The sequence below is a fragment of the Martes martes genome, assembly GCF_963455335.1.
Source record: "Martes martes genome assembly, chromosome: 13".
Lineage (NCBI taxonomy): Eukaryota > Metazoa > Chordata > Mammalia > Carnivora > Mustelidae > Martes > Martes martes.
This window is the reverse complement of record NC_137901.1, coordinates 87,945,619-87,971,664: the sequence shown is the minus strand read 5'-3', so window position 1 is coordinate 87,971,664 and position 26,046 is coordinate 87,945,619. Positions and strand designations below refer to the sequence as shown.

The window sequence follows — 26,046 nt, the reverse complement described above, 5'->3', positions numbered from 1 at the left end:
GCCAAAGCTAATCCAAGGCTAGACACGTCTCCAGAGGCTCCCGAGAGAGGGCTGGTGGATTTTTGTCTCCTTACAGTGAGTGGACAGGTAACAGCACGTGTCCCCAGACGTCCAGAGAGGGCTTGATTTATGCCTAAGGATTTGGGAGGGGTTCCAGACTATCCCAGGCTAGGGCCTGGGGGGCTACTGGCAGGCCTTGGTGGGGCTGAGCAGGGAGGGGTGTCCACAGTCGTGTCAGATGATGGAGACTGTGTCTGAGGCTTGGGGAGCACCAGCCACAGTTTAGGGTCTCAGGTGCTGGGTTTTGCTGGGCAGAGCCTGGAGAGCAGGGAATGGGCTGAGTTGGGGGAATTCTAGCCTCATGAGCCTTTTGCCTGTTTTTGGAAGCTCCCATCTGGGGTCCAGAACCCAAATCTGAAATCCCCGAACCTGCCTGCCACCTGCGGCTAGCTCTCCCGCCTCGGCAGACCCTGCCTCTGGACCTTTGTACTTGCTGTGCCCTCTTCCTGCAACGCCTACCCCTCATATAAGCCTCTGCTCAAATGTGGCCTTCCGAGCAGGCCCCTGACCTCTCCGAAGTTGCTCTTGTCACCTTATACTGTCATCATTTGAGATTTATTCTGTGTCCATAGCCATATCCCCCAAACCCCTTCCCCCAGGATTTTGTTCATCTTGGTCACTACACTGTCCCAACACTGTCCCTAGCACGTCTTAGGTGCTCCGAAACGATTGTGCCTGGTTCAGTGTCCCCCACGGGCTGTGGATCTGGGCCTGTCCCCTTGCGGTGAATGAGGCCTTTTTGGGGATGGATGTTTCAACTGTGCCTCCAGGCAAGTCACACACCCCAGGGCTCTGGCTAGGGAGACGGGTCCTTACCTCTGCCACCCTAGAAATTCTGCGTCTGGAGGCTGAGAATGGCTTCTGAGGTCTCCTGCAAAACTGGGTCCTTTGAAAGGCAGTTCTTGTGTTTGTGCTCAAGAAGGCCCCATAGGACCTTGGTCCGGACTCCTAGATAAAGTCAGAGGTGGGGGTCATGAGCGAGACCTGTGGCGGGCAGGGGAGGGGTGTAGACAGCATCAGCTTCGTGTGTTGAGGGCGGACGAGGCAGGACCACCGTTGTGCAGACCTTAATTTATTGAGTTCTTCTGACAACCCTCTGAGCCACAGAGAGGGTGAGCATCTTGCCCAAAGACACACAGTATTAGTAGGTAGACGGCATTTTGCATGCAGCCCTGGGAAGGGGCCCCTTTCCCACTCAGAGGGAGCCCCACTCATCTGGGTCTGAGGCCCAGAGATGCCCAAACTCTTCTAGAAGGCCTGGAGTTGCTTTCTGTGTGGCTCGAGAGCCAGAAGGCTGGAGGAGGCCCCCCCCACTCTGGTTGTCCATTTGCATGACAATGAGCTCTTTGTCCCTGGGTCCAGCCTCCTTCCCAGGCTAATAACATAATTCCCGGCCTGTGATGTCATAATGGGCCCTTTCTGCTGGGGTTGGAGGCCCGGTGGGTAGCTGTGGAGGCTGGGATCGGCGGGTAATAAATGGAGAGGTGCTGATTATCGGGGGGCCAGACGCGCTTTCCTTGCAGGACGCCGTTTCATCCTCCAGGAGTGGGATTTGCTTCCCTTTGACACAGGAGCATACAGATTGAGAGTTTGCTCAGCCCTCTGGCTGAACCACTTTGCGCCTCTTCTTGGCCTGTGAAGTGGGAGTGAGTCATCCCTGGCAGGCCCTCTCCCGGAGGCGTGGGTGTGAGAGTCCCTTGCTTCCTGGAAACGTGAGGGAGGCCCCTGCACCAGCGGCTCCCAACGCAGGACCACTGTGGGGGGGCGGAAAGTGGGCTCAAACCCCGGGGCCTGGGGCTTACCTCTCTGTGTCTCAGTTTCCTTATCTGCTTGATGGCGGTTCTGCTGGGGCTTGGAGAGGGGGCTCAGTGGGGAACCAGCGCCCCACCGTCGTCGTCAGTGGGCAGCGTCAGGAAGGGCTGCCTTGTAATGGGGTGAATGGTGGCCCCCCAAAAGATAGGCGTATGCATTACTACCCGTCTCCTCTAAACGTGACCTGCTTTGGAAAATAAGGTCTTTGCAGAGGTTTCTGGACATGAGGTCATTTGGATTCCCCGAGTGAGCCCTCTGTTCAGTGACCAGTGTAGTCCTGAGGGACAGAAGAGAAGGCACACAGAGGACGCTGCGCGAAGACGGGCAGAGACCCCAGTGACGTGGCCAGATGCTGGAGGAGGCTGGGGGGGCTCCTGCCCGAGAGCCTTCAGGGGAGCGAGGCCTGCCCACACCTTGATGCGGCACACTGGGCCTCCAGACCTGGAGAGAATAAATTTCCGTTGTATTAAACCACCCTGCTGACGGTCATTTGCTACAGCAGCCCTAACAGACTAATAGAGCCAGGGACCCCACTCTATGGAGGCTGGAGGGAGCTGTCTCTGGGGAAGGCACGTGGGGGTACTCTTTCCCACCGCACGCTGAGGGTCCGGGACCTAGTGAGGTAGTGGGGGTAGCTGAGGACACCCCTTTGTGCCCAGGGGCATGGGGAGCCCTGACGGAGGGGTCCAGAATCCAAATCCGGAAATCCCCAAACCTGCCTGCTGCCTGCGGCTAGCTCTCCCGCCTCGGGTGACCCTGCTAAGGGGGACAGAACCCAGGAGGCAAGAGGCTCCCCACATTCCATGCTGGGCCCTCCCGAAGCCTCGAACATGCATCCCCCACCTGCCTGGCCACTCACCCAACACTGGGTTGCAGCCATCCCCTGCCCTGCCCCCACCCCCAAGCCGCCTTCTTTGCCAGGTGCCCTTGACAAAGGGAGACACTGAGGTGCAGAGAAGGCAGGCTACAGCGCCCCCCCCTCCTCCCCCCCGCCCCGTGCTAGGGATGACCTTCAGACTCTCAGCTGTGGCTAATGCATGGGCTGGCATTGCAGCTCCAAGGAGAAAGGGATCAGAGCTGCAGGGGAGAAGGTGGTGTAGACGGATTAGTTCTTGCGACATGCTGGCCTAGTGTAGATGGCACCCTGAAATCCGACTTTAAGTAGACCTCTTCTTGGCCTCAGTTTCTCTGTTCACAGAGTGGCCTTGGACCTTTGGCTTGGGGTCTGCAGTAATGCTCTCAGTGTTTGGCGACACAACAAGCCATTTATGGACAGCCTGCTGTGTGCACTGAGCCGGGACTCAGTGGTGGACATAAAAGAGTTAACTCCTGCCTTCATGGACCGTGCCTTTGGGGTCGTAGGGAGAAGGGGAAAGTCAGCAGAGACTTGGGGAAGGAGGACTCCAGATCCGATGAGGGATGTAACAGAGCAGGGGGCCGGGGTGGGGCTGAGGGTGCTGCCTTCCTTCTCCCCCTGGGACCCAGGATGGGGATTTGTAGTGAGCTCTTGGGGGGTGGCTAGGCGGACATGGAGGTGGCCATGGCCCATCTGCAGAGACCTGTGGCTGCCTCCAGCTGGTAGGATGTGGCTGGACCCATGAGCAGTGATGTTGGCTGTAAGGCCTCTGAGGCCCTGACACCAGCCTGGTGGGGGATGCCGGGGTCTTCTCCTGCCCGAGCAGGGAGGCTGGGGTACAGTGGCGATGGGTGCCCAGGACACATTGGCTAGGAGGTAGATGCTGGAGAGGGGCTAGCCTGGGTTTGCATCCAGGCTCTGCCACTTGCTTACTGTGTGACCTCAGACAAGTTACTTAACCTCTCTGTGCCTCAGTCTTGCTTCCCGTGGGTACTGTAATGGTTAGGTGAACTGAGGACAGTGAGCACTGTGTTAGCAATTTGCTATGATGGTGAGTGTGAGGCGCTCACCTTGGGTCTGTTACTGGGACTGCTCAGGACCTAGAATCTGGAAGTGGAATTTGTTCATCTTTCCACGGTCCTGCTCCTGCCCCTGACACGTAGAATAGCCTTCTTTGGCCCCAGAACCTCCACCTCCCCGTCTGTGAACGGGGAGGTGAAACAGACTTGTGGCCACATGGAGGTGGGGAGGAAGAGAGGACAGTGGGAGGAGTCAGCACCTATGGGGTCAGGGCGGTGGGAGGGGGTCAGAATCTCTCCCTGTTCCTGGTCTGAGCCACGGCCACCCTCCAGGCTGAGAGCAGCTGCCGCCTGCTTTACAGCCCGGAAAGTAGGCCCCGTGTGTGTGTGTGTGTGTGTGTGTGTGTGTGTGTGTGGGGTGCAGCCTGCGGGGCCCCACGTGTGTGTGTGTGTGTGTGTGTGTGTGTGTGTGTGTGTGTGTGTGGTGCAGCCTGCAGGGCCTTCTGGCTGCGGACAGTGCCCCTGTCTGAAGGGAAGGGTTGCGGGGGGGGGGGCGCGGGGCGGGGGGGAGAGCCGCCCTTCCCAGCTCAGGATGTTCCTCCAGAACCCAAGGCCAGAGGCTCCACTTAGTGCCTGGGGCTTTGTGGGTGGGGGTGTGCCTGCTGCTGGGGGGTGACCCAGATCTGAGGCAGCGAGGAGGGGCGGCCTTTGTCTGCAAAGTTGCTGCCTGCTGGGTCTCCCATTAAGGTCCCCGATGGCTCAGCATGGGCCAGGAGACTGCTTCTCCTTCAGGGTGAGAGATGGGGCAGGCCTGTCCCAGGCTCCTGCCTGGCCCCCTCCTTCTAATCTGAGTCCGTCCTGGGCTCCCATGTCATTTCTCTTGCCCCCTTCCGGCTGGCTTCGGAGATTTACCTACCTGCACAGGTGAGGGGACCAGAGAGGAGAGACCAGATTCCAGGGATTCGTGGCGTAGAATTTGGGTTTTAAGGTGTTGCTATCTTAGGTGTCTTGGTAGCAATCGGCAGATTCCCTGCTCTTCGTGCATTTATAGCATGGAAGACTCAGGGGGAGCTTCAGGCACGGTTGGATCCAGGGGTTCTGGTGATGAGGTGCTCCCCATGTCCAGTCCCTGGGAGCCTAAGACGAATCATCACAGCCTTGCAGCCCAGCGGAAGTTAAGCCTGTTGTGGCCGCCATATCACAACAGGAGTCATCCGAGTGAGGTCCTATGGGCTCAGCTTGAGAGTTAAGTGCTTCCTTAAACACCAATGACCGTGACTGTGGTTGTGGTGCTGCTGGGCTGCTGGGGCTGCTGCTGAGACTGTGCTGACTGGCCAGCCCTGGGAGGCAGGGTCAGCCCCCTTCAGAGTCCAGGATCAAGGGTGCAGGAGGAGTCATAGGTCGAGAGACAGAAGGGTGCAGTTTGCAAGGAGTGGGTGCTGGGCAGGCAGACAGCAGCTGCCGACCACGGGCAGCTCACTGCGTGTATTGGAGATGAGCCAGCTTGGGGTCTTGCCCAGCCCCCCTTCACAGCCAGTGTGTGTCCTTTGGGGTGGGGGATGTTATTTAAGATTCACTGGGTAAGTGGGCCCCGCCCCGCCCACTCCCTGTTTTAATTAGGGGCTTCTCAGGTCCCCCTCCAAGCCATGTGGGGGAACGTTCCTGCCTGTCACTCTCTCGCGTCCCCCTGCCCCCAGCTCCCCCGGGCTTTGCTGGGTTCTGTCTTGTGGCTTTCAACTGACCACATGTCAGAAGCCACAGGTCACATCCTGGCCGCCCACGGGCTGTATTTGGATGTCAGACTGATTTATTGGGTTGGGTTTATAGTCCATGTTTTTGAAATAAAATTGTAAATTGGGAGATGTCTCAAAGTCAGACTTTTCTTTGCCTGAAAGACTTGGGAGCTGTGATCCCCTGGGCCGTGCCCCCGGCTGGGGCTGAGTGCGGCCACCCCCTTCCCATGTCCTTTCACACATGTGGCCGCCTCCTTCCCCCTCCCCCTGGCACACCACCAGCCTGGCACGGTATCCTCCTTTCTCTTTTTTCCCCCTCCCTATTTCCGGCTTGGGACCCTCTCCCCTGGAGCCTGGTTAGTCTTGTTCCCTCCGCCAAGTGATAATCAGTTCTCAGGGGACCGCTTGCCACTCCTGGGCACTGAAGCCTGCGTTCGCTTCTGGAACTCCTGGCTGCGGGGGCCGGAGGGCCTCTTGGATTCTTGATCACTGATCCGTCATCAGAGCCTAACTGATGAACGAAAGCCCTCAGGGAAATCGAGGGGCTCCTGTGATCCACTTTCGGGCGGATCAGAGTGGACCGTTCCCCCCTCGGGCAGGCATCCGGGGGGCTGGAGGGGCCTCCCAGCCAGGCCTGTGGGAAGGAGGGGTCCGTGGCAGGGCTGTCGTTGAGTGGGTGGGCTCCCAGGCCTGCGGGCCGCTGCTGGCCAAGCTATTCTTAGCCGCGGGAACATTTGTCCTCCTTCACATGTGGTGGAGGACGTCCCCCAGAGAGCTGCCCTGAAATACTCGGGACGACCCCATAAATTCCTCGGAAAGCCGTCCTTGAGGGCCCGGCGTGCGTGGAGGAGGGGCAGGGGGAGGCGTTTCCGGCAGCTGGACAGCTGTGGACACATTTGCCAGATGTTGATGCAGGGAAGCTGGTGGGAACCCAGAGTCTGCTGCCCCTGCTCCCTCGGGGTGGCCCCCTGCCCCCTCAGGGTGGCCCCCTGCCCCCTCAGGGTCTTGGCGAGTGATGGGCGGGGCTGGCAGAGGGGCAGTGGGGTTTCAGGCCAACCCGTCCCTGTGTCCTGGCCTCTCAGGCCTCTCCTGAGGCTGCCTGGGCTGGGGGCAAGGTCTTGACTGAGGTCCCTCTCAGTGCCTGGCCGGCGGGGGTCGTTGCATGCCAAGACCCCCGGCAGGGCCTTCGGCAACACCGTCTCTTTTATGGGGCAGCCTGGGCAGTGGGAGCCACCAACAGAGCAATACCGGTCTAGCTGGGTGCCTGGGTTAGCAATCAGGGAGGCCTCCCTGGAGGAGGTGTGCGCTTTTTGTCCCCTCCTTATTTACTTATTTATTTATTTTTCCGATTATGGTGTGATAGACGTAACAAAAATGTTACCATCGCAACCATTTGTAAGTGTACTGTTCAGTAGCATTCTGGATGGTCACACGATTGTGCAAACGTCACCACCTTCATCTCCAGAGCTCTCTTGTCTTGCAGAACAGAAATTGTCCCCGTTAAACATGAACTCCCCGTACCCCATCCTCCAGGTCTTGACCACCACCCTTCTACTTTCTTTCTGCATCTGACTGTTCTGGGCACCTCCTCTGAGTGAAATCACAGTGTTTGTCCTTCTGTGTCTGGCTTCTTTCACTCAGCAGAATGCCAAGAGCTGTGCTTTGCGGCCCATTTACTCCTGCGTCGTTTCATTCCTGTCCAGGCACCGAGGCGGACGGACCCGGGACCCCGAGCCCCGCATCCTTGACCGTCCCAGGGTCCTGGGTTAGGACGCAGTCACGGGCCCCCTGTGCACAGATGAGTAGTCACGGTGAGCGGGCACCGGCCGCGCTGAGCCCCGACATGGGTGCCTGCTGTCCGCTCCGATCCAAGCCCTGGGGGTGGGTGTGCAGAGGGTCGAGCGGCGAGCCCGGGTACGCAGCTGGTGCCAGTGCCCCTCCCCCACAATCCTGACACCAGCGTCCTCTCTGGTGTCCCCACCTTCCCTCTGCAGAAAAAATTGCTGTTTGGAAGCCCAGATAGAAGAGCCAGGCCTAATGGAAAACACGTCCCTCCCGGGGCGCCCAGAACCTAATGAGGAAGAGCCAGGAAAAATCGGGCGTCATGTCTGTGAAACACCCAGGAGGGAGGGCGAGTCGCGCGACAGGGGCCCTCGTGTGGGACCTGGTGACCTTGTGTGCGGGGATGCTTTGTCACAACCGTGGCTTCTCTCTCTCTCCCCGCTCTTTAAAATTGAAAGGCAGGGGAAGGAGTCCGGGAGGGAGTGATTGTGAGCAGATCTGGCTGTGGTGGGGAGGGTGGGGGCGGTGGGCAGGGCTGAGCAGCCGAGCTGGCCTGGCCCAGTGGACACAAATATACCAGTGAGGTTGGAGACCCAAGCGGGCCTCTTTGGCAGCCCTGAGCTGGGCCACTCTTCTGCTCCCTTTGGGGAGGGTGTGTGTGACTGGACCTGATTGCCTTCCGGCTGTGTGACCTCAGGCAAGTGAGTCCACCTCTCTGAGCCTCGGTTTCCTGATCTGTTGAACGGGGCGGTCCAGTTTGGTGAGGGAGATCGGAGCCTTCCCCTAGTGTGGGTGCCTGATGAATGTCACCTGTGGCGCAGGTAGGACTGTGGATAGAGCGCGGCAGCTTGGAGGGACTGCGGCGCTGGGCAGTGAAGCAGAATCTGGGGCAGCGGGGGTTCTAGCTGTGCCTGGGGATCCTTTTGAGGGGACACGAGAGGTGGGCCAGGTGCCCGGGCTGTGTTTGCTACCAGGCCTCTGGTTTGCCCTAGAAGGTGGGTGCAGGCTGTGGCCAGTCCAGGGCTCTGTCCGGGCACCCGGCCATCCCTGTGGACACTTAGCTTTCGTCCCCACGGCCCTGGGTGTTGTTCCTCTGGGGTGTCTGAGGGGGGCTCCGCTCGGGCCACTCGGCCCGCTTCGCCGGATGCCCAGACTGCATGGGCTGTGGGATCCCACCGAGGAAGGCAGAGTCCGGCCATGAAGCACCAGCCTGTCGCGGGCGTGCCTGCCTCTTCTGGGGCCTCAGTTTCCCCACCTGCAGAAAGACGGTGTTGAGTGAGCAGCCCCTTCCTCCCTCGTCCAGACCCTGCGAGGCCCAGCTCACCCCTCCCTCGGGAAGCCCTCTGCCTTCTCTGTGTTGGGGTGCGGGTCTCCCCCCGTCCTACATACCCTCCTTGTCCTGGGGACTTGCTCTGGCCTTTATTTGGTTGGGCCCAGCCTCAGTTTGCTCATCTGCAAAGCGGGGAGAGTGATAGCACCTGCCCAGCGACGGACATTGCCACCATCATTATTGTCAACTTGCCTCCCCCTGGTTTCCCCCCTTCCCCGCTCCGTATTTCGAGTAGTGGAGGGAACTTGAGTCATGGCCCTCATTTTAGGGACTCATCTGTGGGTGTCGAGGTTTCCTTGGATCTTTTCTCAGTGCATCTTTCTACTTGTCTCTCCCTGTTCTGATTCTGGAGTTCGGAACGGGAGGGGACTTGGGGGGGGCAGTTGTGCAGGTTTGGGGGTTCATGGGCATGATGGTGCTCATGTGTGTCCCCAGGTGTGCCTGACCGGGAGCCTGATGTGGGAGTATCAGTGGGATAAAAGCACGCTTGGCTCTGGGGCTTGCTTTAAAAAGTGAGACCCAGAAAACCGTGGATGGTGGGACAGTTAAATCGAGGTCCCTCTGCTGATTTGTCCGTCCTGTTTGTCCCATCCATCCATCCATCCATCCACCGCCTCCCTCTCCCCTTCCTCCCTCCCTCCCTCCTTCACCCATCTGTCCACCTGCCCGTCTTTCCCTCCCAGCCCATGTTCTGTTGAGTACCTGGGGTGAGGAGCTGCTTGCTCTGTCGGGACAGGCCTGTCATTGGATGGCAGCTCCGGTCGGCAGCCATTTCTGCCCAACTGGTCCGCTGCCGTGACCCCAGTGCCTGGTATGGTGTCCGCACATGCGAGATGCTCAGATACTCCCGACTGACTGGAGAGGGGCAGAGACCGGTTCGGGGTGGGCTTGTCTTGACGGCCTCAGCTTGGGGGCGGGCAGGCAGCACTCCTGAGTGCCGAATGTGCAGACCCTGAGCCCCTCAGGGCTGCGACTCTTCGGACAGAGCCACAAGCAAGCCTTGGTTGGGCTCCTGGCTCCTCCTTGGGGAGCCCAAGGAGCTCTGTGCCGGGTCAGTGGCAGCTGATCCTGCCTGCATGGGAGGGCGGGCAGGGGCCTGTTTTCTGTGGGACTCTGAATGGTGGCTGTAATAGTGTTAAGATTCCAGATGGGCTGGTCCTTTTACCCGCATACGATGCTCAGAGACCCCGGGCCCGAGACCTCCCTGATGGAGGGAGCAGCTGAAATTTCCTTTAACACAGGGGCACCAGGGGCTGGCCTGATGTAGGAGACCTCAAGCATCACTGCTGCCCAGAGGGGTGACACCTTCCCTTCTTGCTCAGAGAGAGAGGCTGTGTGACCTCATGGGGCCCGGCTCACTCCACTCTTACCATCCGGGCCTCCCTGCTGTTCCTTCCCCTCCTCAGGGCCTTTGCACTGCCTGTTCCCTCTGCCTGAAGCAGCTTCCCCAGACATCTGCATACCTCCCTTCTCCCCTTCCGCATCTTTACTTAAAGACCCTCTCTGGGTCTGTCTCGACCATCCCCTGTCCCCCAGCCGTGTCCCCTGTCTGCCCCTCTCATGCTTCTGTTTTTCTCCATGCCACAAACACGTCCCAGCATTCCTATTGTGACTGCTGTCTTGCCTGCTAGAATGGCAACTCAGCAAGGATTTGGGGTCTTTTTCTGCCACTGCGTCTCAGAACTTGCCCACGAAGGTTGTTGCAACCGTGGTTGAAGGTGGTGAGCTGTGGAGGCAAGGGGCAGGGACTCTGCCTTCGCCTCCTGCCCTCGAGGGTCATGCAGGCTCCTCTGGGCTCACTGGGGCCACCTCCCGTGGGGCTCTTTGTCTTGGGCTCTGCCGAGAGCCAGATCCCGGGCATCCACCCTGTGCCAGGAGGCCCCGCTGAAGGCGGCAGCAGGTAGTTGGCGGGCTCCCCATTCTTACAGCACGCCAGAAACTAGAGACTTGGGGCGCCTGGGTGGCTCAGTGGGTTAAGCCTCTGCCTTAAGCTCAGGTCATGATCTCAGGGTCCTGGGATCGAGCCCCACATCGGGCTCTCTGCTCAGCAGGGAGCCTGCTTCCCCCTCTCTGTGTCTGCCTCTCTGCCTGCTTGTGATCTCTGTCAAATAAGTGAATAAAGTCTTAAAAAAAAAAAAGGAAACTAGAAACTCAAGGTGTTAATAGTCAGCTTCATTCTAGCTGGTGTTCCCGCCACATCCTAACCTCACATCCCAGAACAGGCTCCGCGCACATCTGCCCCGTGCTGGCTTCAGCTCCCTGTTCTCCCGGGCCCGGGCTGTTTGGTAGATATTCACTGGATGCCTACTGTGTGCCAGGCACTGCGCCAGGCTCTGGATTCTAGCCGTGAACAGAACGTTTATCGAGCACCTACCTTATAGGGCTAAATCTAACTCCAGTCCTCTAATTCACGTCCACCCAGAATCTGGGAATGTGATCATATTTGGAAAGAGGGTCTTTGCAGATGTCATTAGTGGATGAGGGCGGGCCCGGAACCCAGTGACTGGGTCCTTCCCAGAGGAGAGGACACGCAGACAAGAGGGACAGGGCCAGGTGATGACCAGCAGGGACGGCAGTGAGGCGGCCCCAGGCCAAGGGACGCCTGGGCCACCAGCAGCTGGAGGAGGCAGGAAGGATCCCAGAGCCTGGGGCGGGGAGCATGGCCCTGCCTACACCTCGATTTGGGACTCCTGGCCTGTGGACCAGTGAGAGGTTGTGTTTCGGTGGCTTTCAGCCATCCAGTGTGCGGTCATTTGTTCACCACTGTCCCGGGAAACCAGCACATCTACTATGTCCCCGCACTCGCGGGGCACTCAGCAGTGAACCAAACCAAACGTTGGTCAAGTAGCTACTGAACGGCCCCACACCCTTCTAGATGCTGAAGGGCAGCAGCGAGGAGGGCCGCGGGGTTCCTGGCACTTGAATGTTTCTCCGGCCCGGATGGGCCGTGGGGGCGGGGGGTACAAGAGACCGAGTCCCCTGTGTGGGACCTGCGGCTTGGCCCGGCCCCCGAGAGGATTCTGGCGAGCGTGCCTGTGTGTGCGTGTACTGGGGGCTTCTCTCTGCCGACAGCTGAGGCTCCCCCACCTGCCACAAGTTCCGATGTCTGTGCCCATTAGTTACGGGAAAGTTCCAGGCTTGTGTGGCGCAGACAGCTGCCCTCTCATCTTCGCCGAAGGCTGGGCTCAGGTCTGAAGGCTCCCAGGCACATTTCAGCGGTCTCGGCACCTTAACGAGCACACCCCGCCCCGCTGCCCACATTCCCCCCACTCTCAGAGACACCCCAGCCCCGGCTTGCTGTAATTCCACCCTCCCCAGAGCTGAAGCCGGCCGCACACGACATGGAAAATCTATGGAATGTGCCTCCGTGGGGCCGCGGCGTCCTGCCTGGGGCCGGAGGGGAATGTGGGGGCAGCAGGCTCTGGCCTCACCTGGTGTTGCCGGCACTTGCCTGGACAGGTTCCCTGGTCGAGCACCTGCTGTGTGCCGGGCCCCCTGAGAGGCTCCGGGGGTGCAGCAGGGAGCAAGGCAGACAGAACCCGGAGCAGCGAGCTTCCTCCCGTGGGTCTGGAAGCCTTACCAAAGCCACGCAGCGGATGGGACAAGGGATGGGAGGTTAGGACGGTGGGGTGCTGGCGCAGGGGACCTGCAGCCCGTGGGCTCTCCCGGGGACTGCCCAGGAGCCCTTGCTGGATGCTGCCTCCGGGGCAGGTGTGGTGGGGGGCCACACTGGAGCCCCTGTGGTGTGTGTGTGGGGGCCCCACCCTGGGCCATTCACGGGGAACCCCATCCTGGTCTGTGCATGGGATCCCCTGCCTTGGGCAGCCCTGCAGTTCTTGGCCCCCTGCTGGCTGGCTCAGTGGCCCTGGTGTCGTGGTTTGTGGCTGGGGTGTGTAAGGCCTGGATGGGCCTCTCGTGGACCCGGCTGGGGCCCTGGGGCTCAGAAGCATCCCCTGCCACCTGACTCAGCAAGTTCTTAACCTCTCCCGAGTGCCATCTTCTCTCCTTTGAGCCCTGACCTCTTTGAGTTGGCCTCATTGAGCACCTGCTGTTTACCAGGCGTGATGGCAGCACTTCCCAAGCATGCTGTCCTCCCAGCAGGCCGGAGGGTCCCTGTTCCTCGGTGAGCTCCGTCCCAACCTTCCTGCCCGCTTCTCCTGCTCTGTGACCGCAGTTCCGGTCCCGCCAGCGTCGTCTCTTGCTTGGATGTCCGCAGCAGCCTCCGGGTCTCCTGGCTGGCTGCTTGGAAACACACTGACCCTTTACTTCCCCAGCCACTGCCCGTGGCGCCCTCTCTGCCTTGTGCTCACTCAATGAATCTCTCAAGTGCATGGTGCCTGGTCTCACCTCTGGGCTCCCGCTTGGGCGTCGGCCTCCATCTGACTCCCTCTGACCGTCTTGTGCCCGTTCTGGGAAGCGCTCCCTGAGGCCCTCTCGCCCTCCCCGAGGCTGGGCTAGACTGGGCTTCCTTCTCTCAGCTCACAGTTGGCTGCTTGTGGCACCCTGTGGGGGCACTGAGACCCTCTGTGGCTGGGCCCTGCCCTATTCACTCGCTTGGGGCTCAGCCCCCGAAGTTTCTGTAAATAAATGGGCGCCCACTACCCTCTCCTGACCCCAAAGCCACCAGACCCACGGTGGGATCAGGCCTGCCACGTCCTATCCCTGCTGCTGTCTGGGTTCGTCTTCAGAACACCTTCCAGCTCAGTCCAGATCTGGGGTACCCCCCTGCCGTCCCTTGGGGCTCCCTCATCCTCCCCGCCCCCTGTCTTTGATGAAGGAGTGTTCTATTTCTTCTTGTGGTTCACATTCAAACCTCCATGAAGTCAACGCTTAAATTTGTTTTTCCATTCACAGTGTTATGCAAATCCTCCCTTTACCTAATTTTAACACGTTTCCCTCACTGTGTAGCGAACCTGGGAACCTGGGGGTCATCAGCAGTCCCTGCTCACCCCCTCAGCCCTCGAAGCCTCCAGTCTGTTTTCTGTCTTTACGGATTTGCCTCTTCGGGGTACTTCCTGTACGTGGACCGAGGCACGATCTGGCCTTAGTGACCGGCTTCTTTTTCTTAGCGTGATGTTTTCGAGGTTCGTCTGTGGTGTGGCCTGTGTCAGTGGTTCATTTCTTTTTGTGACTAAATCGTGTTCCACTGTATGGATGGACCACAATTTGTTTGTCCGTTCATCCGTTGGTGGACTTTTGGGCTGTTTCCACCTTTTGGCTGTTGCGAATAATGCTGTGAACGTTCGTATACATGCATTTGTTTGAGTCCCAGTTTTCTGTTCTTTTGGGTATGTGCCCAGGATTGGAGTTGCTGGGTCATTTGGTAATTCTATGTTTAACTTTTGGAGGAACCGCCAAAATGTTTTCCTAAAAAAAAAAAAAAAAAAAAAAAAAAAAAAAAAAAAAAAAATTTTTTTTGAGCTGGCAATAAATGGGACTGAGGTTGGAAGGGATGGAAATTGGGTTTCTTAAGTAAGCTCGTGGTGAAAGCCAGAGTCCCCTGGCTTTGGGGATGACATGCGTGGGAGGACACTTGTCAGGGAGCTGCTGGGGTGACCTGTTGATGGCTGAAGCCCTCCCAAGCTTGGCGGTGGACGCACCGTGTGTCTTGAGGGAGTGGGAAGCCAGCCAGACCCTGGCCTTGGCATGGGGGGGGGGTGTGGGGATATTGCCAAGGATTCTCCAGGGCTGGTTTGGAAAGGTGTCACCTCCCTGGCTCCTGGAGCCCATGTGTACCACACGCGTGAGCATCTGGCAGAGGAGGCAATCAGGAAAGCTGTGGGAAAATCAGCCTTCTCGGCCGCCTTCTGCGGTGTAGAATCAGATAGCGATTTGGAAGTTGCCCGAGGTGCTCTTGGAAGAGGGGCAAGGAGTGTGAGCATCTCCCCCACCAATGTGCTGGCCTCACCCCCTTGGAGAGAGGAGGGCAACTGCTGAAAGCATAGAGAGAGCAGACTAGAATTTGCATCGCTGCATTGGATGGCGGGGGGTCTCCTGGGCTGGGAATGAACTGGAACAGTGGGAATTCTGGAACGGGGTCCAGCAGCAGTGGCCACACTGGCCCCTCTCTCAAGGCCAGTTGCTTGTCTCCGGGCTATAGGACAGATGCCCCGTTGCCCTTGGTGGGAACTGGCAGCGCAGGTCCCTCCCCCTCCCCCACATCAAAGCATCACTAACCCCCGACTAGAGCCAGTACAGAGAAGGTTCTAGTGAGAGCGATACTCGTAGCGCCTTTTAGCTGAGCAGGTGTTCCTATGCTCGTAAAAATTACACGGTGCATCCTGTCGGCTGGGACGAGCTCACAAGGGAACTTCCTGAGGTGCTTGTAGGTGTATTGGTCTCTAACTCCTTTCTTCGCTGGGTGAGTCAGAACTTGTGGTGGCAAGTGACAAAGCCAGGTTGGACTGGCGAAGCGAAACACAGAGGAGCGTCTCGGCTCTCCTGAATGAAGGAGCAGGCTTCTACTGCCTTCAGGCATGGCTGTCTCCAGGACCCGACTGTGCTTCCTCCACCCTCAGCTCCGTCCTCTAGCCGGTTGGTGTCGTTGTTGGGCAGGCACCTGCCATGAGGTGGCCGTAGAGCGCCCTGCCCCTTCCTCGTTTCCTCCAGCAAAACTCTCAAGACTGCTTCTCATTGGCCTAGTTTCGGTCACATGCCCATCTCTGAACCAATCCCTGGCCCAGGGGATTCAGGAATCTGATTGGCCCGACCGGGATCACGTGACCAGTCCTGGAGCCGGAGGAGGGAGGGTGGTTCCCAGAAAGGACTTGCCTAGTCTACAGCCATGGAAGACGGGGGTGGGGAGTGGGATGCAGGTAGGCCCCCAGATAGGGGTCGCCTTCCTCTGACCTCTGCCATCTCCGCCCTCCCTCCAGCATTCTTTCACATTAGACCCCCCCCCCCAGGCCGGTCACCGGTGGAAGGTCCAGGCGTCCACCTCCGAGGAGGAGGACAGTCGTCAGTGGCAAGGCAGGGTGATGAGGGACGCCATGAGGTGACGGGGAGCTGGGGTGTGTTCTGTTTGGCTGATGGCGGGAGATGCGACCCCAGCCCTCCCCAGCACGCCAGGGCGTCCAGGGCGGGGGCTCTGTGCCATTTTGGGGTTTCTTCTGCTGCGGGATGGGGCTGCACGTGGCGGAGCCTGACGGACACACTTTTCTAAGGGGCCGCTGAGGGTGGGGTGGGCTCTCGCTCTGGGCTTGGGCAGCGGAGCTGAGGGTAACCTTGGCGGGCCCGTGGAGTCACGGCTGGAGAGGGAGAGATGGACCCTGGGCGGGATGGAGGCCCCCAGAGATTTCCAGGCAAACGCAGCTTCTGACCGAGGGCCTCCTGGCTCCCTTGACTTGAGTCCTTTCTTCTTCCCAAGCCTCAGTTTTCCCACCGATAAAGACACTGGACTGTTGCTTGAGATTCCCTCTAGCCTGGAGACTCGGGTGGTTTCTCCCCCGAGGAAGGCAGTGTTTACCCGGCCCCCAGCAGCCATCTGGGGCCCTGCTGGCTCCTGCTCGTGTCCTTAGCTGTTTCCCCCACCTGCACCCCATCCCCTCACTGCCCCTGCCCAACCCCTCACTCCCAGCTGTGTTCCTGCACAGGGTCGCGGGGAGGCCCAGGCAGGCCTGCAGGGTCGCACTGTGACCCGGGTCCTGCTGGAGCTGACCCAGCCCACCACGGCCCAGGACACTCATGTGTGCCTCACCCTGGCCATGCCTCCCAGGACAGGTTTCCAGCTGCCTGCCGGAACCGGGTGCTTTCGGAAAACTTTGCGCTGGTGACTCAGAAACACGCAGAGGTCCTGGGGTGGGTTCCGGTGGTCGACAGGGCTTGGGACCCTTTTGGGGGTGGGTGAAGCAGCATCCACAGAGTTGGGGTTCTGTGGGGTGAAGTCAGGGGGCTGAGGGTGCTCGGGAGCCATCTGGTGGGGGGCAGTGTCCCCAGAGCGGGGGTTCCTGTGCCTGCTGGGTGAAGGGCTTGGTTGGGGGTGGGGGCGTGGCTTTCCACGATGTGGCTCTTGTGGCAGTTGTTGGCCTGGTCTGTGGCTCAGTGGTCCCTCACATACCGGTCGCGTCTCCCGCTGTCAGTGGGCAGGGAGTGCCCCAGCGGCATGGAGGAGGGCCTGTGTGCTGGCCCTTCCTCAGGGACCGAAAGAACAACTGGGGGCCCCCACCAGGGTCCCCGGAGGGTCCATTCCCCTGTGGCTGATCTCGTTTCTTCTCTGATTTTCTCTCAGGTGCCTGTGACAGGGCGACCCACAACCAGATGACAAGGACTGGCTTTTAACCTTAGTGACCACTGAGAGATTATTGGGGCCCAAGAGCCCCAGGACACTCACCGCCATGTCGGGATCCACGCAGCCTGTGGCGCAGACGTGGAGGGCCACTGAGCCCCGCTACCCGCCCCATGGCATTTCCTACCCGGTGCAGATCGCCCGGCCCCACACGGTAAGTAAGGGGTGCGTGTGTTCCCCGGCGCCACCTTTGGGGCCTTCTTCTCTCACCGAGTCCACATGGGGGCTGGTGTGTCTGTAGCGGTGGCCAGCCAGGGTTCCCCGTGTCCCCCGAGGGGACGTGGGGTGCCACGGCAGAGACCACTGGCATCTTGAACTTTGCTAAATCTCTCAGTTCCCATTTGAAAGCTGGGAAGGTGGAGACTGGGGCCAGGTTGAACTGGGATCTCTGTCTTTCAGAGCCAGTAGGGGAATTTGCGTACAAACATGGGGCACCTGCTGAATACAGTTTCCTGGCAGCCCAGCCTCCCCTGGGCCCCTTCTTGCTTTATTGGGGGGGGGGGTGGGCATTGCTGGGAGACCCTCCCCTCCCTGATCCTCGGCCCTGGAGCTCATTCACCGTGGTGATGCTTGGGGCCCTGCGAGAATGGAGCTCAGAACGCGTCCTGTCTCTGAAGCTCTGACTTGGGGACCCAGAGTGTTGGTTCTGCTCACTGAGGAGCCACCCCTTCTCTCGGGGCTGACCTCCCCATGGGGAGGCAGAAATGGTCTCACGTGCTGGCCCGCATGCGTGTGCGCCCTCGGTCATCTCTGCTTAGCTGTCCCCTCGCGGTGGCCCCCGTTTCCTGCCTGCTTCTCTAGCTGTGAGTGGCTGTAAGGATGGGCCTTTGCTTCTGCTCTGTTGGCATTTTTTGGGCACCTACTGGGTACTACATCTTTGGTCATTGCCAGAGGGCTCTCAGGGTCTTGGGCCTCCCCGTTCAAGCAACTGGCAGCTCGGCGAGGGGGTGTGGGGCCTTGCGGTCGCAGCTGGGGGAGAGGTTGGCTCTGCTGGCCTCTGTGTGTGTGTGTGTGTGTGTGTGTGCATGCATGCATGCGTGTGTACAGCTTGGCGTAGTTCCTCCTCATCAGAAGAGAGGAAGTGGCGTGGGAGGGCCTTTCCAGCAGCATGTGAACCCAGTGGCCCAGACACAGCGGCCTCTTGAGGGTTTGGGCCCCATGGATGCTTTTCAGAGCCAGCCGAGCACGTTATGGAGTCCTATAACAAGAACTTGACCCCGGGGGAGTCTTCAGAGTCTCCCAAACAGCCCGGGGAAAGAGCATCTTGTGTTATTTATTATCCCATTTTGCAGATGGGGGGACTGAGGCCAGAAGATTAAACCGCAGGCGTCAGGCGGGATGCGGCTGGGAGGTGGTCGGCTTCAGCTTCAGGCTTCTGCACCCCCGTCACGGGTGCCTCTATTATTGAGCACCTCCTGTGTGCCTAGGGCCAAGGAGCGTGCTCCGGGGGGCGAGTTATTGTCATGTAGTGTCGTGACCGTTATTGTGATCCCCAGCAGCAACACAAAACCGTGGCCTCTCACTCACTGGGCGTGTAGGGCAGGACAGACGTTCTGTGCGGAGCCTTCCGTGCGGACAGCTGCCCTGGCTGCTCCGCGTCACCCTGGGGTGGGTCTCGTACGCTCCCAACCTGTAGGGGAGGAACCAGGCCCAGTGGCTCACCCCTTCTAAACCTCAGTTTTTAATGCGTAAAATGGGGTAATGGGAGCACCCGTCCCTACATTCTCATGGGCATTAAACGCATGGTAAGTGTTTATGGCGGGGCCTGGCGCACGCTCTCCCCGGTGCGTCCGCGTTTTTATTCCTCGTTATTGTCACTGTTCCGGCAGCTGCCTGGGGACCCCTGGCAGAGGCCTCTGGCTTCTCTCCTGTCTTGTCCCCTCCCGCTGGGTTCCCACTGCACTCCCACCGCCTTTCTGCGGTCCCTGCAGCTCCTGCTCTCCTGCCGTCCCTCCTGCCCTTTGGCTCAGCTGGGCCCTCTCCCAGTTGTTTGGGGTCACTGGCTGACCCATAACATCGCCTGTTCTTCCCCCACTGGGCTGTCAGTGACGCAGGATGTGGCTGGACGGGACCCAGTGGTCACCACCCACTCTGGGCAGGAGGCTGAGGCCAGGGGTGACCGGGGCCCTGGGGCAGCTGTGGGGTGGGGCGTGTCTGTCCTGAGTGTTGTGGAGGCTGTGGGGTCCCCCCAGTCCCTGACCACCCTGCTTTGTGCTGGGGTGGCCCAGCCCTGCTTGTCAACTGAAGGGGAGGAACAAGAATTCTGGGCACCCTGGGGGTTGAGGGGGGTCTTGCTGTCCTGGGCATGTTTCCCGGCTGGAGCCACTTGCCCTTAGCTGGGGGGAGGTCAGCGTTGGGTCTGTAATCTGGAGACTTTCCCCCTTCCCCCATTGCAGCCCCATGCCTTCTAACCCTTTCCCCGCAGCCCATTTTACAGGCGGGGTTTATGAGATGTCCCCCTTTTTTTGAGTCTAGAAGACAGAGTGTGGAAGAGGAGAAGTGAAGGCCCAGGGAGGTAAATGCTCCTAAGAGCCAGGCAGGAGCCCGGTGTCCCGGCTCCTAGCATAGTAGCTAAGGCAGGAAGTTGGGAGGAAGGGGAGGGGCCTGAGCCTCCTCATGACCTGTGATGACCTGTGACCTTCCTGGGGCAGACCTCTCCCACACACACTTCTGGAAGGTTACCTTCAGGGGAGTGCCCCCTGGCTCCAGAGGCCTCTTTCAGTATGCCCTGGGTCCCGGGCTGCTTGGATGGCCGGTCCCCCCATGGAGTCTAGAACCTCCAGATGTTCCTTTCAGCTCACTGGATGACACCGGCTGCTCCCTTAGCCCCGTGGGGCAACCTCAGTTTTCCGATCCGCAGTGTGGAGTTGTGGGTCTGGCCTCGCGGAGGATGTTTGCAAGGTGCTCTGGGCGGTGTCCGCGCGCAGTAAGCATTCGGTAGTCCTCTCTTTCTTCCTGGCAGGGTGACAGCAGCCCCAAGGAAGGCCTCTCTGTCTTTGGGGCTGCAGGACCCTGGACTCTGAGGGGCAGTGGGAATTGTCCCGTCGCTGGCCCACCACCTCCAGGCTGCCTGCCTGCTGCGTTCTGCATGGCACCAGTGGGAGGCATAATTCCAGGCGTGCTTGCAGGCAGAGGCCTGGACCCCAAGACTGTGGGAAGCCTACCGTTCCCCTGACCACTTCAGCCACACACTCAGCCCCCTGAGTGAGGCACTGACTTCGGCACAGCGCCCATTGCTTGTCGAAGACCACCTGCTGTACGCTTGGGATCTCTCTGTGCCCTGCTCCCTCCAGCTCTGGTCTTGGCTTCCCTGCCTCGCCTCTTATCGGGCTCTCTAGGGACTTCTCCTCCAAGTACAGATGGACTAGAGTAGTCCTTGTGCTGAAGGACTATTTAAAGTCAGAAGGTGCAGGGTCTGACACCCAGCGCTATGCTTTCTGCTGTGTGGCCTTGGGCAAGTTACTTAACCTCTCTGTGCCTCAGTGTAGAAGGGTAGTTAAGAACACAGGCTCTGGAGCCAGACTGCTTGCATTTGTGTCCTGCCTTAATGATATTCTAGCCATGGGATTTCAGACAAGTGGCTTTACCACCTCGTGCCTCAGTTTCCCCCTTATTTGAGCGAGGTAACTATAGGATTCCGAGGTTCAGATTAGCTGACATGGGCAGCGGTTTCACACCGTGCCTGGATGGAATTAGCACATGTTGATACCAAGTAATGATAATGATGATTACGATATGGGTGCTGTTACCATGACAACAACATAGCGTGAGTCTCCTTTTCCACATTGTGGGCTCTTCCTCCGGAGGAGGGGTCAGCAGACCTTCCCCGCGAGCATTGCAGGCTTTTCAAGCCATTCGGTCTGTGTCACAGCTGCTCAGCTCTGCTGCCCTCGTGGCTCGAAAGCAGCCCGCCAAGCTGCAGAGGGATGGCTGAACGCCGAGCCTGGCTTTGGCCTTGGGCCCCGTTTCTGACTCCTGCCCTGGATCGGCACTTGTCAGACTCTTCGTGGGCAGGATACCTCTGTCTCACATGCTGTTTGCCCCACGCTGGTCTGCGGGCTTACGGCGTGTGCCCTGGCTCTCGGGAGCGGGGACTGGTTGTGGCTGAGGCTGGCAGTGTGCGTGCAGGCTGTGGCACCAACACACGTGTCTCCTTATTCACCTCGTCACAGACCAGCAGCATCGTGGGCCTCACGTGGAGCAGTGCTGCCCTGGCTGGAGGGTCGGGGACCCAGCCCCTGCCGGGGCCACAGGGGGATGTGGACACACGTGGGCCGCTGGGGGCGGGTGGTGGCGTACCAGAGCTTTGCCTGTGTCCCGAGGGCTGCCTGCAGTTTCTGTCTCTCAGCTGTGTGGCCCTTCCCGCATTTCGGTTCTGGGTGCTTGGGGATGGCTCGAGGGGTGGGGTGAGGAGGCCTCTTGGGAGCCCCCGTGCTGGGAAGTTCATTCGTTCATTTAGTACTTCTTAGGCACCCCATGTGCTGGTACGCGTGTAGGCCCTGGGCACGTGGCTGTAGGCAAACCAGAAGCATCCCTGCCTCAGGCAGCTGGTATACTCATGGGGAAACAATGAGCAGAGAAAGAGGAGGGAGAGAGGGCTGAGGTTGTGGGGGTCCTAATGGAAGTCTAGACTAGGGAGGGAGGCCTCACTGAGAAGCTGACATTGGAGTCAGAACCTGGAGGGAACTAGAGGGCCAGGCATGGGGAAATGTGGCTAAAGAATGTTCTAGACAGAGGGAACAGCACGTGCATAGGCCCTAAGGTGGGAGCTGTCTTGCTCGTAGCCCCTACTCCTCAGGAGGGACCCATGAGTCCTTTCCCTGCCACGTATAGCTCCAGATGTTTCTTTAGTCCCTTCTGGGGTGAGAAGCCCTATCCCAGGGGCTAGTGAGGAACACCCCTCCTCCTAGCACAGCCACAAAGAAAATCCTTCTCCTAACTCCTCCTTCAAACATCTCCCAGAATCCAGACCCGGTTTGGATTTAACCCGAGGCTCAGATGCCCCAGCCCTTCTGTCTTTGTGGCCCCCCAGGATCCAGGCAGGGATGTGCCAGATGGGGTTCCCTTCTGGCAGCCTCATGCCACCTTCCCGGGGAGTTTTAGGGGCACCCTTTATTGGCGAGCCCCAGTTCCCAGTGTCAGAGGCTCTATGGCTGGGGAAAAGCCAGCAGAGGTGTGTGTGGGGGGGTCTCACCTGGAGACACTTTCCTCCTCCGATTTTCTGAGCAGCAGCTCTGGGAGCTCATGGTGAGGGCAGGCCCGGCCTCTTCTCCCCAAGTCTGGTTTGCTGCTGTCCCCATAGGGGGTGGGCTTAGGACCGGCCCCCCGCTCCTCCCTGCCCCTCAGCAGGAAACCAGCTTGGCCCAGTCTTATGTCTCAGAACCTCCCCTCCTGCTGTGTGACCTGCGCAAGTCACCTAACTTCTCTGCACCTGATTTCTCAAGTCCGTGTGGGACGATACGCACCTCGTGGCACTGCAGCATGGATTAAGTTAATCAGTACGTTAGAAGCTTTCAGGGACAGGCGGACACAGGCAACCTATGAACGTTGGGTATTGTTATTACCTCGTTAACTCGCGCAGAGTTCTCGTGGTTGGAGATGTGGCCGGGAGGCTGGTAGCCCATGTGCCTGGTGTATCCAGTCTCCTGTGAGCACAGTGAACCCCACCTGGGGTCCGTTTCTCTCTCGGGGTCTCCTCAATTCTTGCCTTCCTGTGGGACTTGCAGACCCCCTTGGGAGACCCTGGGCTCAGCCCTGGAGACCAGCTTCAGGCCCTGGGGTGGCGTTTAGTGAGGACCCTTCAGAAGTGGCCCCAGGATGCTCCTTGGAGGGTCTTTGCAGACAAGCCTGTCACGCTTATCTCCTAAACTGGGAAACTGAGGCCAGAAAGTGCGTGAAGCGGCCTCTCTGCCCGCCTCCCCTCCCCCCACCACTGAGGGCCCCGTGTGCCTCTTCCCGCCTCCGTTGGCAGTTGTCGGCACTGTCTTGCTGCGGCCCTCTCCCGAGGGATTGGATTGTCTGTCTCTCTGCCGCTTTGCTCATTTTGCTTTTGTGCGAAAGAGCCGGGTGGAGAAAATTTTCCTCCTGGCAGACTGCAAAGCCTGCTGATTCCTTCTCACACCTCTGTACGTGTGTGCGAGATCTTTGCCTGGCAGCCTTGCCAGTGTGATCCCAGAGGCCTGCACTCCCTCGCTCGAGGCCTTGCTTCCCCTCCTCCTTCCCGCCCGCCGCCCTGCGTGAGCACCTGGTGCCTGGTGCTAGACGTCCTCACGGAGTACAGGGAGGCCGAGGCCTTGTCTGCCTTCTGGAAGCTGCCCTTCATCTGGGGGGCAGCCCTTTGGAGAGTTAAGGGTGGGGGGTGAGTGGTAGGAACAGAGGCCTTCTTCTGAGTCAGGCACCCGCTTCAAGGATGAGGAAACCAAGTCTCAGAAGGTCTGAGTGTCGGACAGCCCCCTCCAGCCTGAGGCGTCACGCAGCTTTATCCCATGTTTCTCTTCCTCACCGTTTCCAGCCTCTGAAGTTGATGGGGTCCCTGTTCATTGCACTTACTCACCTGCTTTAGCCTTCGGCCGCCCAGCCTCTTCCATGCTTGGTCTGGAGGGCCTGAAACACATACGTTCCCAGTACCAGATGCCTGGTACCATCTGATTATGTTTGCAGAAATAACTGCTTAGAAAAAACAAAAAACAAAAAACGGACAACAGAAGAATGAGTAGGTTTTTACGGAAAATTGGGAGACTCAAGAGAAGTGCCAAGAAGAAAATAAGTCACTCACGGTGCTGTTCTTCCCAGGCCTCGCCCGTGTCAGACATGACTAATTGACTGCCGCACACAGAACTGGGTGTTGTAGGCAGACAGAGCGCATCGATTTGGGTCGGTACAGCGTGAAGCCAGTCCTGTTTTCTCTTTTGAAAGACTTGTTTCTATGCTTTTTAAATTTTTAGGAGAGATTTATTTACTTAGTTGAGAGAGAGGAAGAGAGCACGAGTTGGAGGAGGGGCAGAGGAAGAGGGAGAAAGGGAGAATCTCGAATAGACCCCTGCTGAGGGTGCAGACCCTCATGGGGCTTGATTTCAGGACCCTGAGATCATGACCTGAGTCAAAATCAAGAGCTCAGCACTTAGCCGATGGGGCCACCCAGGCGCTCCTCTGTCCTTTTTATAAAAAATCTTTTAGTGGGTTTCAAACCACAGTGTAGTTGACAGTCAGGGTACGTCTAATTTGTTACCGTTCGATTTTTCCCCAGAGGGTCACGGACGCTAGGTGGCATTTTCCTAAAGAAGGGGGGTTTTGCCTACAGTTTATCGTTCTGAATTTGGTCTGAGTTTTTGTATGTGACACACATGTGTGGCTTTTCCTGCTGTAGAGCAGACCCGGGAATCCCAAGGCGGCCCCTTGTCCTCCAAGCTGGCCGGTGAGCCTCCCGGGCCGTCGGTGCTGGCGCTGTCTCGTGCACACCCCACTCCCTTAGTGCCTGGTTGGTGGACAGGCGAGTTGTGGCTTTTCCAGCTCTCTGCTGACCTGTGGGCTCGGCCGTCTCCTCCAGAAAGAGGGTGTAACCGTAGAGCTGGGTGGCAGGGGTGAGGGACTGAGGCCACGCACCCGCCAAGCGGTGCCGGTCGGCTGGTGATCGGTCCCGGGCACGCCCTCTGGTCACCCTGGGTCTCCGGAGCCGCACGTGGACGCGGCCCATGGCCTGGCTCAGGAGCGAGCACTGGGCAGGGAGTGCGTGACTTGGCCCCCCTGTGCCCGTGACTGTGAGGTGGGCTGCCTTTGCTCACGTTCTTCCTGGGCCTCTCGCTGCAGGACGTCGGGCTGCTCGAGTACCAGCCGCACCCCCGTGACTATACCTCCCACCTGTCGCCTGGCTCCATCATCCAGCCCCAGCGGAGGAGACCCTCCCTGCTGTCCGAATTCCAGCCTGGGAATGAAAGGTGAGGAGAGGCTGGCCCACTGCCTCGCTCGGAGCCGCAGCCTTGTTTCTCTTGTCGGGGAACGGAGATCTGCGCTGGAGCGGGGCCTGGCAGGGTGTGAAATGGGGGGTGGTCGGGCTGTGTGCTCGCCCTTGTCCCGGTGCAGCTGGGACTCGGGGCGAAGATGCGATTGAGCGCGGAAGAGCCACGCGGCCGCCTGACTTCCCACCACGGCCGTCAGTGGTCTCTGGCTGCGTGCCTAGGCAGGAGAGCTTGGCCACCAAGATGTGGAGGGGCGGGACTGGGGTCCTGGTTGTGAGGGACATGTTGGCACCGGGGTTCACCTGGGGAGCCCCCTTCCTTCCCTCCCTTTGTCCTCCCCTTTTCTCTGAGGCCTTTTCTGTCCCTCAGCTGCCGGATGAGGCATGTGCCCATTGCTGGGCTGGCCTGCCTTTCCTTCAACCCAGGTGGGAGGGAAGGAGCCAGTACAGTGGGTTGGGGACCCCAGGGAGGGGAGGACCAATAGGTCAGAGCAGAGATGCCAGAGATCGTAACAGCACTAATGTTAAGAATCCTCACATCTGACACACGCTGGCCCGTTCTAAGCTGTGGGCACACAGTGGGGATTCAGGGAGTCTGCAGTCTCACAGGGGAGAGGCACACAAACACCGTGCAGGATAACTCTAGAAGGACCTCCGGGGTGGGGTAGGTAGTACCTCTCTGGCCGGGGTGGCCAGGAAAGGCCTTTCAGAGTGGGTCTTGTCCATTATGTAGCTGGCCATCCAGAGAGCTGGGTAAAGGCACTCCAGGTAGAGGGAACAGCACGTGCAAAGGTCCAGAGGTGAGAATGTGCTTGGATCATTCGGGGAGGGCATGAACTTGAAAAGCTTTTCAGCGGGGCCAGTGTTGAGGCTTGTCTGGTGAGAAGCAGGAGCTGGAGGTGGAGTCTGGGAGTCCTGGCTCGGCTGTGCGCGCTCAGGCAAGGCGTGTCCTCTCTGGGTCAGTTTCGTCCTCTGCAGACTGGGGAGCAGGTTAAGGAGAGCCGGTTGGGAGGGATGGGGCTGGACAGCTCCCATCTCTGCCCCAGGCAGCCCAAGCCCAGAGCGCCTTGGTTGGCTAGTGACGGCTGCCTGGGGTGGGTGACGCATAGATGGCGTCATGTGTGTTATCATCTGTGCTGGACCCCCAAGGCTTTTCGGATTTGGCTGTGCCCACGAATCAGCCGAGGTTCTCGTTTCAGTGCAGAGTCTGACTCAG

At 59.2% G+C, this 26,046-nt stretch overlaps 1 protein-coding gene across 4 annotated transcripts in view; it reads left to right on the top strand.

Annotated features, from left to right (window-relative positions):
• The window catches only part of NCOR2 (nuclear receptor corepressor 2), a 208,972-nt gene that overhangs the window by 47,791 nt on the left and 135,135 nt on the right, over positions 1-26,046 (top strand). For 3 of the 4 annotated variants that reach the window (XM_080821217.1, XM_080821216.1, XM_080821214.1), the window contains exons 1-2: positions 16,874-17,030; positions 24,683-24,810. In XM_080821217.1, the coding sequence (XP_080677343.1) occupies positions 16,926-17,030; positions 24,683-24,810 (233 nt within the window). In that variant the 5' untranslated portion in view covers positions 16,874-16,925. Of the gene's footprint in view, positions 1-16,819; positions 17,031-24,682; positions 24,811-26,046 lie in introns of those variants that run through there. The other variant, XM_080821215.1, reaches the window with a different exon arrangement.